This window comes from Giraffa tippelskirchi, chromosome 9 (assembly GCF_054371585.1).
Source record: "Giraffa tippelskirchi isolate mGirTip1 chromosome 9, T2T-mGirTip1v1.2.pri, whole genome shotgun sequence".
In the NCBI taxonomy this organism is placed as follows: domain Eukaryota; kingdom Metazoa; phylum Chordata; class Mammalia; order Artiodactyla; family Giraffidae; genus Giraffa; species Giraffa tippelskirchi.
Window position 1 is genome coordinate 106,980,550 of NC_137283.1, and position 17,941 is coordinate 106,998,490.

The 17,941-nt window shown below is 37.2% G+C and overlaps 2 protein-coding genes across 14 annotated transcripts in view; one reads left to right on the top strand and one right to left on the bottom strand.

Annotated features, from left to right (window-relative positions):
* The window catches only part of METTL24 (methyltransferase like 24), a 163,504-nt gene that overhangs the window by 112,512 nt on the left and 33,051 nt on the right, over nucleotides 1-17,941 (top strand). Inside the window, exons 5-6 of one of the 3 annotated variants that reach the window (XM_081530633.1) lie at nucleotides 1,927-2,055; nucleotides 11,152-11,350. In XM_081530633.1, coding sequence (XP_081386759.1) covers nucleotides 1,927-2,055; nucleotides 11,152-11,175 — 153 coding nt within the window. In that variant the 3' untranslated portion in view covers nucleotides 11,176-11,350. Of the gene's footprint in view, nucleotides 1-1,926; nucleotides 4,702-11,151; nucleotides 11,351-17,941 lie in introns of those variants that run through there. The other 2 variants (XM_081530632.1, XM_081530630.1) reach the window with 2 other exon arrangements.
* CDC40 (cell division cycle 40) overlaps nucleotides 11,860-17,941 on the bottom strand; it is a 46,152-nt gene continuing 40,070 nt past the window's right edge. For all 11 annotated transcript variants that reach the window (XM_081530613.1, XM_081530625.1, XM_081530615.1 and 8 more), the window contains 3 exons: nucleotides 17,639-17,715; nucleotides 14,851-14,995; nucleotides 11,860-13,829 (listed from right to left, as the gene is read on the bottom strand). In XM_081530613.1, the coding sequence (XP_081386739.1) occupies nucleotides 13,652-13,829; nucleotides 14,851-14,995; nucleotides 17,639-17,715 (400 nt within the window). In that variant the 3' untranslated portion in view covers nucleotides 11,860-13,651. The remainder of the gene's footprint in view (nucleotides 13,830-14,850; nucleotides 14,996-17,638; nucleotides 17,716-17,941) is intronic.

The window sequence follows — 17,941 nt, forward strand, 5'->3', positions numbered from 1 at the left end:
ATTAGCTCTGTCGTATCCAAGTCATGAGAATTATTTCAGCCTTGTGTATGTTCACATGGAACCTGCCTTTGCTCAGTTCCTTTTAGAAAAGAAGATTGTTTATGTTTTTTTAAACTTTTTCTCTTTGATTTTAGAACCAATTGAATTAAAAAAAAGAAAGCTGTTTTATGGCTATCTAGCCTTTTCTAAGGCCTCTTGATAGTTTTGGGGTTGTTACCATCACTGATTCCCTGGTGGACCAGGAGGTACTGTTCAAGGCAAGAGAGTGAAAGCCTTTCCTGCCGGGTCTCAGGATGCCGGGCAAAGATCATTTTCTTAGAGCAATTGTATCTAAATTCCATGTTAACGTCTCCAGTCAACTCTGAAATCACATGAGGAATTTTACCACTGGCAGCCTCATGTCTCAGCTGCAAATGAGAAACTTGTCAAATAGACATGCACGGAGAGAAAGAAGAGGCTGGGGAAGGATTGGTCTTGGTTCTTGTCTATCCTTCTGAAAAGTCACTTTCATGGGCAGGACTTTGGTGACTTCAATTGGCAGCTTCCTGAAGAGCTGTTTAGGGTTTTGTTGTCACCTCTTGGAACTATAGGCTTTGTTCTATTGCAGTGATTCCCTCCATCTTAATTATTCCAGTTTGTGCCTGCATGTGCCAGCCTTCTTCTGTGTGGTCAAATTATCCCCTTTACTTCCCCTTCCCCCATTTCTTGGCAGCAGAAAAGTCTTTTTTACCAAATCCTTGCCTACCCAGAGGGCTGTTTTGCTGAGATAATGTATGTGGGAAAATGATTCTTTAAGCTGGAAAGTGCTCTGCTTTCCATTGTAAAATGGTGATGCTGATAACAATACTTGGATTCAGTGACCCTTACTGCCTCTCCAATAACACCTTATTTTCCAAACAAAAAGCCTTTTAGGAGCTCTGATTTACTATTTTTCCTTTTGTGGTTTATGGGAATTCAATATCATGTCATGATTAAGAACATGGGCCATATAAACAGACTCAGCTCATGTTTTACCACTGTCTTTCCAACTGTGTGACCAAGGATGGGTTACTCTCTGAGTCTGGTTTCCTCAACTTTGAATAGGGATATACCCTTGCAGAATTGTTGGGAGGAGTAAATGAATATTGCAAGGTGAAGCACTTAGTATAGTGCCAGGATATAGAAGCATTTGGTAAGTAATTAGCTTTCATTGCTTTCTGGAGGTGTCTGGTATTCTGTTATTCTAATGGATTTTGTGCAAAGCCAGCAGAAAGGAGTTCCTTCTCATAACCTATTGGCAAACTCTCTCCCATCCTACTTTTCATCCTGTATTCCATATCACCTGGAATGTGAATTTGTATTCATTAAATGAACAGAGAATGGTTTTATTCATTTTTTTTACAATGTTATACTGGTATATACTTTTTAAAAACATCATGGAATAATGTTAATACTTTTTTTTCAAGTCTAGTATTCAGAGACCTGAGAACTCTTCCCCTGGCTTCCAATCCTGATGAAATTAGTGGGGGAAGAGGGGTTGTCAGGGTTTTTGAGGTGGTTCCTGTAGGCACTGGCCCTCTGTCAGTCCTTCTCTATAGGCCAGCATTCTGCCAGGACTGAGTTCCCCTGAGCAGCATATTGGTTGCTGGAGAGAAACTGTGGGCATGGAGATATATATGCTCCAGCATTTCCTTCTTGGACATCCATTCCCACTGGGCAGAGAGTAAGAGGGTCGATTATGATTTCTGGCTTGTATTTCATTATTTGTGTCTGGAATGAGGTTAGAAAATCATGTCATAAGTGGCCATTTGAAAAAGACTTCTAACTCTAAAATTTGAAAATTTCTGCTTTCTTGGGAAGCAGCTATATTGTGATGCTCCTGATAGCAACGGTATTTTTAACAATGTTTACTGACTCTGCTAATCTCATTTCATCATTTTGTTACAGATTGATGTTCTCAAAGCAGATCTGGAAAGCGCAGAATGGAAAGTTTTGGAAAATCTTATTCTGGAAGATGTCCTCGAACAGATTGGACAGCTCATCTTTGAGATCCATCTCCACTGGCCCGGGTTTGAGGTCAGTGGCAGTGACAGCAGTGTTGTGCGGTTCTGGTACAGCCTTCTCAAAGAGTTAGAACTACAGGATTTCAGGCTTTTTCACAGTTACAAAGATTTATCTAAACCTCAGCTTTTCCTGAAAAAAGATATTTTTAATGCGAGTAGCTGTTATACTCTGGGTTGGGTAAATACAAGATGGAAATAGGACAGAAGATCTCATCAAGAACTCAAGGAAATATTTGCAGCAGGGAACATTTCCATGATTCTAGTTATTGGTTTACTTGTCTAGTCTCCCACTAGCCTGTGACTTGGTTGAGGCAGAGGTTGTGTTATTACCTTTGTAGTACATGTAGCTTGGCACATGGTAGGGGAACAGTTAATACATGTTGAGGGGACAGACACAGGAGTCAACCTCCATCTACCCAAACCCAGGCTCTTTGCCTGTTTGCCTCCAACAGAGTGGAAATGCTTGTCCTTCCTCACCTCAACTTGGAAGATAATCCCCCATTTATCTCAGTTTTCCCTAAAATTAATTATGTATCTATGAACCATGAGTTCACCACCATGAAAAAGAAATTATATAACGTTTCTATTTTTACTGGGTTGATGAGATCCTTAAATATGTAGCCTGCTATTTAAAATAGGGCCTTTCATTTGTTATTCACTCACTTCTTTGGAGAAGGCAATGGCAACCCACTCCAGTACTCTTGCCTGGAAAATCCCATGGACGGAGGAGCCTGGCGGGCTGCAGTCCATGGGGTCGCTAAGAGTCGGACACGACTGAGCGACTTTACTTTCGCTTTTCACTTTCATGCATTGGAGAAGGAAATGGCAACCCACTCCAGTGTTCTTTCCTGGAGAATCCCAGGGACGGAGGAGCCTGGTGGGCTGCCATCTATGGGGTCGCACAGAGTCGGACACACTGAAGCGACTTAGCAGCAGCAGCAGCACCTCTTTCAAGGATTTTCTTGTTCACTGTGTCAATAACATTCTTTACAGCCTTGTAGATTTCAATCATTCCTCCTCAACCTTTGCTGAGGCCATACTGTGACTTTATAAGAACCACTGATTCTAGTTTCTGGGAATGCAGACACACCAAATTCTGTAACTGAGTAAGAAAGACTAGACTATCATGTTCTTCACCTCATGATTCTTTTTATGTTCAGCCTTAAATCCCCTCTATTCCTATGAAACTAAACACAAAACAGAATTTGAGTGTCTTCAAACCTGATTTCTCAACTACGGACTTGCCTATGGTGTCATTTTTTTTTTTTTTAATACATTATCTCCAAGATTAAATGAGACTTTCCTTTCTGCCAATTGGCATTCATTGTGAGCCTGTGGCCTGAGGGCCAGATTCTCTCTTTTTCCTGGGATAGATACAATGTGGTAATACCAAACACACTGTATATATTTTATATATTTTTAAAAATTAAGCAGAGAGTGCATATTCTCAATAGTTTAAATGATCTCCATCTTTTCTGTCTACAAGAATTAGACATTTACTTCTATAAATGATTTTCTAAAATCCTATTTCAAATAAATTAATTAAATAGTGTAAAAATAAATCAAGTTATTACCTTTGATATATTAAATACATCTTCTGGCATTTTCTATATCCCAAGAGAACAGTAATACATACACTGTTTAAGAAATTTTGGGAGAGCATAGAGTACTGATTACTACTAGACCTTAATTCCTTATCCCCATTGTTTTACCTCCTTTCACTCTAAACATTCCCAGGGTTGGCTTTTTTGCTTTTTGCAGTGGTTTGAAAATATCATTCCTCAGGTGAGAAGCCAAATACAATAGAGTTATATCATCTTACTAACTTGACTTCAAAAGGGAATAAGACTTTCTGAATTAGTAGTGATGATTTTTTAAAAATATAAATGAGGTTTTTTAAATTAAAACTTACAGGACACTAATAAAAGTCATTGACATGAGAGGACCAGCTTGAATAAGTTAGCAATTTAGTTGCTTTCAACGTCCCTAGGTATTTCAAAAGTACAAAAAGTCCATAAAACTCTAAAGTGGTTTATCTTGTTAGTTTGCATGGTATAGCCTCCAAAACAAAGTTAACTTTAGTCCTAATCCTGTTTGGATTATATCATAGATAACCTTTCCTTTTTAATAAAAATTTTATACATTAAACACAGTAGACCTTTTTTATTTAAACCTTTTAACCCTTCTTATACACCAAGGTATGAGGTATACTGCTTCCCTGGTGGCCCAGCTGGTAAAGAAATCCACCTGCAATGCAGGAGATCCAGGTTTGATCCCTGGCTCGGGAAGATTCCCTGGAGAAGGGAATGGCTACCTACTCCAGTATTCTTGCCTGGAGAATTCTATGGACAAAGGAGCCTGGCAGGCTACCGTCCATGGAGTCATGAAGAGTCAGACCTGATTGAAGCGACTAAACACATGAAGTATACTAATTCTAAGTGTCTAGTATGATTAGGTTTTAGATGTATTCATACTCATACCAAGGTTCCTAATTCATGGTCTTGAAGATTAAGAACATTACTGAAAGCTCCCTTTGTACAGCTTAAGTTACCATTTATTCCAGATTGGTGGTATAGAACATCAACTCCATCACACTGTATCTATCTATCTATATATATATCTGAAGCAAGAATGGATGTACTGTTGAGAAAAAAATAAAGACAAACTCAAAATAAATCACAAACACACCCACCCACACCCACCTACTTAGGCAGCCTGTTCAATAGTTATTTGCACTTATTTTATGCTTTTTTCTAAGACTGTCCTTCATTCCCTTCATAGATTGTTTGAAGTTTGTGATGAATATTCTGACTGTTGCTATGGTTTCCCTGCCTCTAGAATTATTATGCTTATTGTGTGGGCCAGGGTTTTTTAACCTGAGTGTTATTTCCATTTGGGTTGGATAATTCTTTGTTGGGGGAGGGAAGGAGGGCCATTGTGTGCATTGTAGGATGTTGGGCAGCATCCCTGGCCCTCACCCTGGAGGCCAGGGCCACCACAAAAACAAGACAAACAAAATGCAAAAAACAAACAAGCAGAATCAAGAGCTGCTATTTACTGAGTGCTTACTATGTGCCTAATACTGTGCATAGATTATTCCTAATTCTCCAAACAACACTATAAGGAAGTGCAATTTTTCCAATTACGCAGCTAAGGAGACTCTGAGAGGTTAAGTAGCTTATTTAGATTATTCTAATGGTGGAGCAAGAGTTCACATCTCAGCCTGTCAGATCCCAAAGCCCATGCAGGTCCCTCCACAGGGCTGCTTCAATAGCATTTAACAAATGCAAGGCACATTTTTGCCTCCCGGTTAGTAAATGGGAAGAAAAGTCTACTAATATACCAGGACCAGACCTTCAGATCTGTTAGAGTGGGGATCATTTTTGTAGCAGGCAGGTTTAAACAATCTGCTCAATTAAAATATGTCCACTATACTGAAAAAATATGGGGTCCCAAAATCTTCTCTGACAATATTTCAGGTTGCCAAAAAGATCTTGCAAGGCTTAGAAGTGACTCTTGGCCCTGGCTGGTCCCAATACATGGCTCCTGGATTTTAAGAAGAGCCCAGTCATTTGAAAGTATAGCTTGCATTTCTTTTGTTTCAAATTATCCTTTGACTTTCAGATATATGAACTCAGATGTGAATATCTGTGACACACATCTCTTAATTAACTCCTATCAAAGTTAATAAATGAATCTGAAAATACAAATTTAATATTGCTCTTATCAAATGATTCTGTTTTAGACGAAAGACATATAAGGATGTAAGAGATTCACAGGTCAACCTTTAGGCACGAAGTCTATGTCACAATCTGAGATTAAAGTCAAAGAAAAACAATTTTCTCCTTCTCCTTTTTCTTAGAATGATTGTATTTTATGTAGTTATAATAGGTTATCAATAAATATTTGTAACTATTTGACATGTTCAAATGAAGGGAGCCAGGAAGACGTAAACAAACTTCTGTTAGACTAAAGGTCCATTAGTCTTTGCATCAGGCTAGAACAAGAGCAAATTTATGAATTTACAGTGTTTAGTTCAAATCAGTTATTCATATAAGCATTTCTGCTTTGGCTATAAGATTTTATTTATTATATAGTAAATACCATGTAAGATTTGTGTTTCCTAAATACTACGTTTGGATTTTGTAAAGCTTGAATTAATACTAGGGAACTAGCCTCATCATCATATTTCTCCAGATGAAAAATGAAGGCCTCATTGAAACAGATAATTCTATTGCTACTTGACCATACAATGGTACCTACAAGCTCAATTATGTAATATAATTCTCTTCTTTTAGAGATAAGTTTATGTTTGCCTTTAAGCAATAACTTAATTCTTTTTTGTACTAGCCAATTGCTAGTTCTTTGTGAATTCAGTACATTTAATTATATGCTAAAATATGTTCCCATTTCTCACATTTAAAGAGGTATTTGAACTTACCACATGAAATTGTAACCCAAAGATTTGATATATTCTTAAACTGCCTAAATTTAGAAATTATAGAAATTCTTTTATTGTATTTCTGCCCTTAAGTAAATCAAGCAAGCTAAATATTGTCACACTTTATGTTAAGCACGATACAGGGAAATACAAGTTCTCAACAAATACCTGTTAAAACTAATGCTGTGTTAAACTAGCAGCTTCATATTCTCATAAAATATTTTAAGTTTTTCTTAGTGATTGGTTTTGTGAAATAGGATTGTCTGAAATAGTAAGGGACCTTTTTTCCTGCTAAGTTTAAATTCTAATCCAGACTATTTTAATAGAGAAGCTTAGTATGTATATGACAGATATGAAATGAATATGTATCAAGGAGCTAGGTTGGTCAATGACTGTGGTCCTGAGTCCCCCAGTGGTTCTCTTCCACTGCAGCTCCTCCCACAAGACCCTTAGACTGCCCCAAGATCAAGCAATTAATGCACAGCACAATAGGCAATCTCCAGGACCCTGTCCCCTCCCTGTATTTAGCTTCTATTCTGCTTTATGTCCTACATTTCTGGTCATTAGATATTCTGACATCACCCCTAGGTAGGTATATATCATATAATATCCAAAAGTTCAGGTGAGTTCTATAATATTAGTGAGAAACCACAATTTTGTATCAATAAAAATTAGCTATCTGTACAAGAAAATATTGTTTTTCAAGGATTGATGTCAAATCAAACATTGTTTCCTCAGTTCAGTTCAGTTCAGTCGCTCAGTCGTGTCCGACTATTTGCGACCCCGTGAACCGCAGCACACCAGGCCTCCCTATCCATCACCAACTCCCGGAGTCTACCCAAACCCATGTCCATCAAGTCGGTGATGCCTTCCAGCCATCTCATCCTCTGTCATCCCCTTTTCCTCCTGCCCTCAATCTTTCCCAGCATCAGGGTCTTTTCCAATGAGTCAGCTCTTCACATCAGGTGCCCAAAGTATTGGAGTTTCAGCTTCAACATCAGTCCTTCCAATGAACACCCAGGACTGATCTCCTTTAGGATGGACTGGTTGGATCTCCTTGCCATCCAAGGGACTCTCAAGAGTCTTCTCCAACACCACAGTTCAAAAGCATCAATTCTTTGGTGCTCAGCTTTCTTCACCATCCAACTCTCACATCCATACACAACTGCTGGAAAAAAACCATAGCCTTGACGAGACAGACCTTTGTTGGCAAAGTAATGTCTCTGCTTTTTAATATGCTGTCTAGGTTGGTCATAACTTTCCTTCCAAGGAGTAAGCGTCTTTTAATTTCATGGCTGCAGTCACCATCTGCAGTAATTTTGGAGCCCCCCAAAATAAAGTCAGCCACCGTTTCCACTGTTTCCCCATCTATTTGCCATGAAGTGATGGGACCAGATGCCATGATCTTAGTCTTCTGAATGTTGAGCTTTAAGCCAACTTTTTCACTCTTCTCTTTCACCTTCATCAAGAGGCTCTTTAGTTCTTCTTCACTTTCTGCCATAAGGGTGGTGTCATCTGCATATCTGAGGTTATTGATATTTCTCCTGGCAATCTTGATTCCAGTTTGTGCTTCCAGGGACCCCCCTTATCGAAGGCCCCCAGTTATGTTTCCCTACAATGTCTTCTGGGCTTCCCTGGTGGCTCAGCAGTAAAGAATCTGCCTACAGTGCAAGAGACTGCCTGCAATGCAGGAGACGTGGGTTCAAACACTGGGTCAGGAAGATCTGGAGAAGGAAATGGGAACCTATGCCAGTATTCTTGCCTGGGAAATCCCATGGAGAGAGGAGCTTGGTGGGCTACAGTCCATTGGGTCTCAAGAGTTGGACATGACTTAGCAACTAAACCATTACTACCACCACTGTGTCTTCTGTTCTCCCCAGCTTCACACTCCTTTTACTTTCATGGGTCTGCTTATGTGATGACTTTCCCTCCATGAGGGTAAGAGCCATGTCTGTATCCCCAGTGCCTACCATGGGACCTGCTAGGTCAAATGTGCTCCATAAATATTATTGAATATAAATATAAAGAAAGCTATTTCACATAGGCTTTTTCAGTGAAATTATTTCATCATTATCTGTTGTTGACTTTTTTTCTGATATTAAAAATATCTTTGGAATTTAGATGAATCAATCTCTCTCATTTTTGTTAATTTAAGACATGAGTCCTTTTCTTGACATGGTGGTTTATTACCCTATTGCAGTGGTACTAATTCCTGATTAAAGATGCTAACCTGAAGATCTTTCTTGACCTTGGGGACTTGAGAGCTATATAATAATTGAATCAAATAAATACAATAATAATTAAAGGCTCAATTATTGTTAGAAGTTATCCTAGGATACTAAACCTCAGTCTTCCTTTCTCATTCCTCATTGTCTTTTTTTTTTTTCTTAAAAACCAATTCCCAGAGAGCAACTTTTTAGAGTCAGTGTATTAGATCACAACTCACAGTACCATGGAGAATATTTTTCAGTTTATGAGAGAAAGAAGGTACCATGATGTGAGGCTACTTCTGTCAAGGACAGGGGCTGGCATTCCTATAAAAGTGATTAAAACCACAGTGGTTTTTTAGGACAAAAAATATTAAGGTAGTTTTTCAAAGAGTAAAAAGGAGAGAGAGCATATTATGTTCTCTAGGCTATTTGACTGAAGTCAGAGAAGGCCTTCCCAGCACAGTTACCATTTGGTCTAACTCTAGTGGAAAAGGCTGTTAGAATGTCTTCAGTTACAGGTTCTCTTTTACTAAATGATGAAATAAACAGTCTATTAACTACCTCAGAGAAAGCAAGCTGGAAGCCACAAAAATCACAACACAAATATGATAATTTTAAAATACACAATCAAGTGGCAGTATGTAGAGGAGACAGGATAGCAGGATGAAGGGAGAAAGATTTTCACTGCTGCTAACTAGCTGTGTGATATCAAGCAATTCATCACCCTTATTGGCCTATTTTCTTATCTTTGGTTGGAATATTTGATTTCTAAGGTTTCTTCTAGTTTAAGAATCTCATTATTCTAAGATTTTTGTGATTAGAGAAGGCTTAGATGGTGGTTAGGTAATTTCTTGATTTGTGTGCTATAAAAGGGAAGTCTTGGGATAAATTGAAGAGAATCCAAATGATATGTTTATTCACAAGAAAAGGCCCAGATTAAAGATGAATCCACTATGATGGCTCTCCAGTCATCAAGTGAAGTACCCTTAGGTAAAGTACCTTTTTAGGTAACACACTTAAGCTCCCAAGGTTCTAAAAACCAGAATGTTTCAGACCTCACTTGTTTATACTCCTGTGTTTTTAGCATGTTCTAACAAAGTGGCAATATCCAAAGATACTAGATTAAGGATGTATTTTCATGGTGATCTTTCTGTATGTGTATGTGTGAATATATATGTATGCATGTGTACACATGCACGCGCGCACACACACACGTTTATGTATATATATGAATGCCCAAGAAAGAAAAAACCTTCAGACACAAAAAGTTCAGAGGGATCCTAGAACCTGAGAGGTAGCAGGAACCTACACTGCAGTGATCTTAAGAGTTCAGTATACCAGTGAGGGGCCAGGGGCCTAGATCATTAGAGATAAGGCTTGTTGTTTGGTGGGACAGGATTGGAACTGATACCTGTAGCAGTGGGACCTTTGGAGGGTGACAATCTCAGTGGAAGAGGGTTCTAATAAAGGACCTCTATCTCCCTTCTTCCAAGCACAAGGAAGTCTACCCTTCGTGCAGTTCTGTAGAAAATCAAAGTTTGTTTGAAGAATTTGAAACCTTCAGTATGTTTAAGAAATTTAATTTATAATCACATGGTTTAGAAATCCATACGCTGAAAAATTTAGATAGATAACTGGTTCTAGGGGGTGAAGCCTCAGAGCAATCTTTTGCTAGTTCATTTTATTTACCCACTGATCAAATAAATATTTGATAACATGAATTTTGAGCCAAGCGCTATGATGGAATCTTCTTTCCATTGGCTCTTCTCTTCTTCTTAGGTCCTCTTAGTATTTGCCTTGTTAATACTGTATTTCATCAGTAATTTTATGATCCATTAAGAAAGAATGCTGCCAATTAAATTATGACACATCACTGATTTTAAGATACAGCCCTATTTCAGAGATGACAAAAATGAGAAAAACATGCATTGTTGATGAAAAATAGCATCAGTGTTCCCTAGGTCTCTTTGAGACCCCAAGTTAATACTGCTGATGGTATTTTGACCTGGATGGCACTTCACACTTCCCTCTCCATACCTGAATTCATTATGTTCCCTAATCATCCACTACTTTCTTCTGAATTCTGTATCTCAGTAAGGGGCACCATCTCCAGGTAGTTTTCAGTCCACATTCTGAGAAACAGTATTTTTCAAGTAGAGTCTCTATAATTGTTGCTGGTGTTGCAATTCTTACAGCTACCATTCAAGGGTCTGCTATTTCACTGTCCATGTTTTCTTCCAGGTAATTAATAGCTAAGAACATTAACCAGCCTCACAATGCATCCTCAAAAATCACTCTATACTTTCATACTTAGAGAAGTGCCTGTTTGATACTACTGCATGTTCCTTATCTTAAAACTGGCTCCTTATTTAGGACAAATTATTCCCAGCTTGTGCTTTACTATATGAATATTCATTAAACTTTCTACCAAAGCATCATTACTATCCTTAACTTTCAGGAAGGAAATCTGTCCTGGGTGTGACAAAAGGGTCGCAGTGAGGAAAAAGAGCCAGATGGTAACCACTTGTTTCCAGTCACTATATGATCTTGAAATTTTTAATGCTGGAAAAGAACCCTGCACATTTGTGTACTCTAAAATAGGTGCAATCAAGACTCAGTGGCACCAACTGAATAAATATGGACTGTGTTAAAACTTATTCTGTGTGCTCTGAGGGCATTGTCTTGTATTTGTGTCATTTATTTAGGATAAGCCCATTAATATACTATACTCACCTTTAAAGCATCATTTCACCCCAGAAAAATCAAAATGAAAGTGAAAGTCGCTCGGTGTCCAACTCCTTGCGACCCCAAGGAACCCATGGAATTCTCTAGGCCAGAATACTGGAGTGGGTAGCCTTTCCCTTCTCCAGGGGATCTTTCCAACCCAGGGATCAAACCCAGGTCTTCCGCATTGCAGGCGGATTCTTTACCAGCTGAGCCACCAGGGAAGCCCCAGAATACTAGAAGGGGTAGCCTTTTCTTTCTCCAGCGGATCTTCCTGACCCAGGAATTGAACCAGGGTCTCCTGCATTGCAGGCGGATTCTTTACCAACTAAGCTATCAGGGAAGCCCAGAAAAATGACCCATTTAAAATTTGCAAATGGTTTAATCTGGTGTCTCAGAGTTGAGACTTAAAAGGAGACTAAGAAAAAAATTTTGATACCACTTTCTACAAAAATGCTTTATTTAAAAATACCATCTTTTAAAAAAAAAAAGACAACTTTTATATACAGTTCCTTAGTTTAGAAACAGTTAAAAACACAATAAAATAAACCCAGATTTAGAAGTTATGATTTGTAACATCCATAATACTGGTCCTGAACAAGATAGTTCAAATGTACGATTAATTCTTTGTCCCATCACATTTCAATAATTTACATTTGTTAAAACCAGTGGTTGGGACTATAGAAAAGCTCCTGATTGAATTCTTTCCTCTTCAGGAAATGGTAGCCACCCTTCCCAGCAGATCAGGAAGTAGAAATGGCAGCAGCAAGGCAGTGTATTATTTCTTTGAGTGCTGTGTCCACAATACACCTCTGCTGCTTTTATTCTCTTTATTTTCTTATTTGAAATTTATATGTGGCTATAGCACCTGGTCATCTATACCAGGTCTTTTTAAATTTTAATGTTTAAAAATGGAAGTTCGAAGGGCATGGAGCATGAACTGCTCTTGGCAGCACAGGACTCAGAGCTAATGGTCCTAGGATATCCACACTCAACAAGATTCTGGTCTCCAAGTCAGCAGTCTGAGCAGCTATGAGCCAATCTTTTATAGCATGGCACTGAAATATTTCACACTACATTCAAACATCTGACATAGATTTGTAAAAAAGAAAAAAAAAGGAGAAATGGCTTGTCAAACTAAAGTGCTATTAGCTACTATATTTAAGAAGCTATCTTGATTTCACAATCTGAAGTTAAAAATTTTTTTTTAAACCAATCACAGTCCCTGCTTCTCAAATTAGGAACCCTAGCCATCTTCCCAGAGTGTCAATTTTACCCAAAGATTTGGAAAGAAGTTTAACATTTTTCTAATCTTAAAAAGTTCTACTGAATATATATATTCATAAGCAAAATTAGATTAATTTTAAAGATAAAACATACAGCTTCAAAGAAATTATAAGCTGACATTTTGAACTATGTTCTCACGTCCAATCTCCTACGAGGAGTATTTCAATAGTAACATCTGTGAAACAGTGACCTAGGAGACCCTGATTTCTGCAAGTGTAGCCAGGTCCTTACTGGACAGTAAATACAAATACAATTCAAAGTCTTGGTTCATTCTCTTGAGTTCCATTTTCAAAAATAATGTGATTCTCTCATTATATATAGTCCTGTCTATATTGATCAAGAAGAAAGCCAAGGAAAGAACTCTGGACTGATTTTTATTTTACACTGTTTAACAATTAGAGGAATGCTGCAGTCAGAGAAGATTGCTGGCTGACAACTAAACAGACACAACATAAGTAATAAAAAAATGATGGAACTCCTGAATCCAAAAGATTAGAATTGACCCATGGAAAATAATGGGAACAGTAATTGTGGGTGGTTTTTATCCTTCTTTCAGATTCACATTAAATCATATCATCCCTGTTCTTTCCTTTCTGTTGAAGAGGTAATCCACTAGGGATTCCTTCTCAGCTCCAAAAAGACCCTTTTAGTACATCATGGGGGTAAACACAGACCGCTTGCCAGCAATAACCACTTGTCAAATATAAAGTCAATGGTCATTCTCTGTATAAATAACATCTATAAAGAACAAAACGAAGTTGCTAATGAAATTATATGAGCCAAATTTACAAAGTTTTTTTTTTTAAACAATGGTTCAACTTCATAAGGCCATGTAAGAAAATCATAACCTGTAAATCAAGTTGTCATCCAATACCTTTAATAATTAAATATAGTTAAATATGACATTGGATCAAAAATGATCCTAGATAGTTTAAGGATTAATCCCATTAATCCCACAATTTAATGAGACCATCCCAACCACAAGTTATGACTTTAGATGTTTCATGAGGATGCCACACTGCACCTATACACACTTTATCATGAGCTTTAAATCTACTGTAGAGTTTTGTGGTCTTCCAGTCCCAGATGTTTAACTTTCCATTTCCATCTCCTGAAATCACATAGCTGTAATGAGAAGAAAAATAAGTTCAAATAATTCAAGCACCTTAAAATGGTAAACAAGATGAGGAATAGAGAAAGACTTTATATTTCTTACTCTGACATAAAAAAGTCAATGGGACTGTATAATACTTGAATAATTAAGGTAGTGTATAAGCAGTCTATAATTTAATCTTCTATCACAAAACCTCCCCATTGAGTGACCAGTCTAAGAGAGAAAAATTACTTTCAACTTGGAAAATGGAGAGACCCATGGGCCACAGTGCATGCAGTATCACAATCACTCTCTAAGACAGTCAGAAACAGTGTTAAGGGGGTCAATTTCACACACATGTAGACCATGCAAACACATGTAGGCCCATTCAACTGTAGTAGACTCTACCATCTTTGTAATTATTTTTGGCTCCAAAAGCTTCTGAATATGTCCAAGATTCACTCAGAGGTAGGAGTCTAAGTGCCAATTACCAAGCTAAACATACAAGGTTACAGGAATTTCTGAATTAGTGATACCCATATATTTTAGCTAACAACAGTGGAATGAATAGAGTTTCACTCTTAGAAAGGCTCTAGGCTTCAAAAATCTAGTGTGATTGAGAAACATGCAGAGGCTGGATTTGAGGTTTTAGCACAAAAAAGCTGTATTGAAGTTGTTAACTTTAACCCCACAATACAGGATTAATTCCTCTGGTGCTCATTAAGTCACAGCAATATAGTGATTATAGTCCTCTCAGCCTTGCTTAGAAAAGCAGAAAGAAAGAAAGACATTGCCTATATGGACAGGGACTCATTATGTGCTTAAAGGGCACAGAACTAACAATGTAGAGAGATATACTGAAGAACTTAAAAAAAAAGCACCAAATATAACTGTCTTAATTTGTTCTTGTCTTTTATCTGGCATTTAGACAATCTGAACAATTCTCATACGATTACATATATAAAGGTGATTTGTACAGTGTTGCTATTTGTATAGTAGTAGTTTGTATAATCATATATGAATATGGGAATAAATGAGAAAGTTTAAACTTACCTCATGTCTGGTGAAAAGTCTACTTGACAAGCATAACCTGCTACCATATGGCCCTTAAAAATCTTCTTCTTATTCAATCTAAATCTGTTCTGTGCTCCAAAAATTAAGATTTGGTTGTCCATTGATTGGCACGCTAGCCATTTCCCTGTAAATTCAATAAATGAGACATTTTAGAGGAAGACTGAACATTTTAAAAGACTTTTATTTAAGTAGGTTCAGTCATTAATATTATTTTGTTCCCAACTACTATATAATAATAGGAAAATAAATTTACCATACTGCCTGTGAAGTGTTACAGATTTGTTGAAAGTGAGAAATATTTGTATTTTATAGAGTAAGGGATTTTGCTCATAAAATCTTGTATCGTTTAGCATTTTTCCTATAAAAGCTTTCTTCTGTTTAAATAAGGATATACAAAAACTCCCTGAGTTTAGCATTAATAAAACAAAACTAAATTTTATGAAATGAAATGAATTTGTAATAAATATAAATAATAGAGAAAAAGACTATTGTGTTAACTACGGAAAGAGGAAAGATGAACTCCAGGTGAGAAAACCTAGGATTATTAAATAAAACTGTACAAAGATATGATCAAAAAAATCTTTAGTAACTTAAGTAAAAAAAAAATTTAGTAAAACAATTTTAGTAATTTTAGTAATGCTATAGTAACACAATGCTTTTTAAAAAGTTTTATTGAAGTAATAGTTGATTTACAATGTAGCATTTAATTTCTGCTATATAGCAAAGTGACTGATATACATATATTCTCTTCCATTATGGTTTATCAAAGATATTGAATATAGTTCCCTGTGCTATACAGAGGACCTTATTGTTTATCCATTCTATATATAAGTTTGTATCTGCTAATCCCAAACTCCCACACCCTCCCCCCATGCCCTTTGGCAACCACAAGTATGTTCCCTATACCTGAAAATATGTTTTTGTTTTATATATATATATATATTCATTTGTGTTCTATTTTAGATTTCACATGTGTGTGATATCATATAGTATTAGTGTCTCTCTCTCTCTCTCTGACCTACCCCACTTAGTATGATAATCTCTGTTGTTATTTAGTCACTAAGTCATGTCTGACTCTTTTTGAGACCCCATGAACTGTAGCCCACTAGGCTACTCTGTCCATGGGATTTCCCAGGCAAGAATACTGGAGTGGGGAAAAAAAAAAAAAAAAGAATACTGGAGTGGGTTGCCATTTCCTTCTCCGGGGGTTCTTTCTGACAGAGTCTGAACTTGCATTGAGCCACCGGAAGCCCATGATAATCTGTAGGTCCATCCATTCTGTGCAATAGCATTATTTCATTCCTTTTTATGGCTGAGTGGTACTCCATTGTATATATGTACCACATCTTCTTTATCCATTCATCTGTCAATGGACATTTAGGCTGTTTCCATGCCTTGGGAATTGCGCAGCCATGAACACAGGGGTGAATGAATCTTTTCAAAATACAGTTTTGTCTGGGTATATGACCAGGAGTGGGAATGCTGAATCATATGGCAACTCTATTTTTAGTTTTTTGAGGAAACTTCATACTGTTTTCCATAGTGGCTGCACCAATTTACATTCTCACTAATAGTGTAAGAGTCCCCTTTCCTCCATACCCTCTCTATCATTTATTTATAGACTTTTTAATGACATCCATTCTGATTGGTGTGAGGTAGTACCCCACTGTAGTTTTTGATTTGCACTGCTCAAATAGTGATGAAGAGCATCTTCTAATGTGCCTATTGGTCATCTGTCTGTCTTGTTTGGAAAAATGTCTATTTAGGTCTTCTGCCCATTTTTTGATTTGGGCTACATTGCTTTTATCTACCCAGGATTCACCAAAACCACTAGAGTCTAAACTGCAGTATCTTTGCATTCTATGTATTATAGACATGATAAAGGATGACCCTAACAATGTTCACAGTCAGACTAGGTAAGTGGCTTTGTTCAAGATGGGCACAGTATTGGTGACGGATGTCACCAGTGTATTAAAAATACACTGTATGAGATGTAGGTGCACAAATGTGACTGTATACAATATGGTGATTATCAGAACAGCACCCTGTGAGGTTGCTCTTCTCATAAAAATCATAGGACACTTGACAAATGTCCACTGATTTGCCTATGGTAGACGCTTCGACTGGAAGAGCAAACTCTTTCTTGCTCCCTCTTCCTTGCTCTATTCTCACAGGAGCTACATGAGCTGACAGTGGCTTTGATGACCACGCTGCCCAAACATCGGGTCTTCCACTTTAATATCCTCATGTAAAATTATATCAGTTTATCTGTAGTACTTGTACTTAAAAGGCAATGAATTACTGAATAGAAAACTGTATTAAGCAGACTTATCTTTTTAATTTTTGCCTGAGAAAATCTCTTAATGGTGAATTGCTAAGGTGTTCTCATATAAGGAACCACAACAAAACTACCTATTCCCCAAAAGAAAAAGAGCTCACAGTAAATCACTAAATAAGTTGCTGAACATGATTCTGTTGGAAGAATTATTGAAAAAAGAAACACAACAAAAACCCTGATTCTCAGATGGAAATCCTTAGATGCTCAGGTAATGTTGCAAATCATTGTTTCTTTTATTTTTACCTTTTTTAAAAAACAAGAGAATGGGTGAGGTGACTCATACATGAAAATCAGTGATTATTTCTAATATACAAGTATGGCACTGTGACAGACTTCCCCTAGGAGGGAATGGCCAAGGCTCTTTTGAAAACAGAGATCACACAGTGTCTTAGCAGCTCATTTAAAAACACTGTGTATCTACTAACTCACCATTTGGAGACAAAGTCACTGCAGGCATTGAGTGCATACTGGGTTCTGCTATATACTTGAAATCCACAGGGATATCCCTAAAAATTAAAAATAACATATCAGAATAGTAACTGTTAAAAGTACTTTTAGAAGAATAATCTCTGAAACAAAAGAGATGCTCTTGAAATTATATAAAGTTTCATGAAACTTCCTGGAGGAAGGAAAACCACGAAACGACATTCTATTGTTATAAAGCTTTTACTTATACAAATGACTTTCCATGATAATTACAAGTGTCAGTGATTTAGTTTTCTACTGCTATTT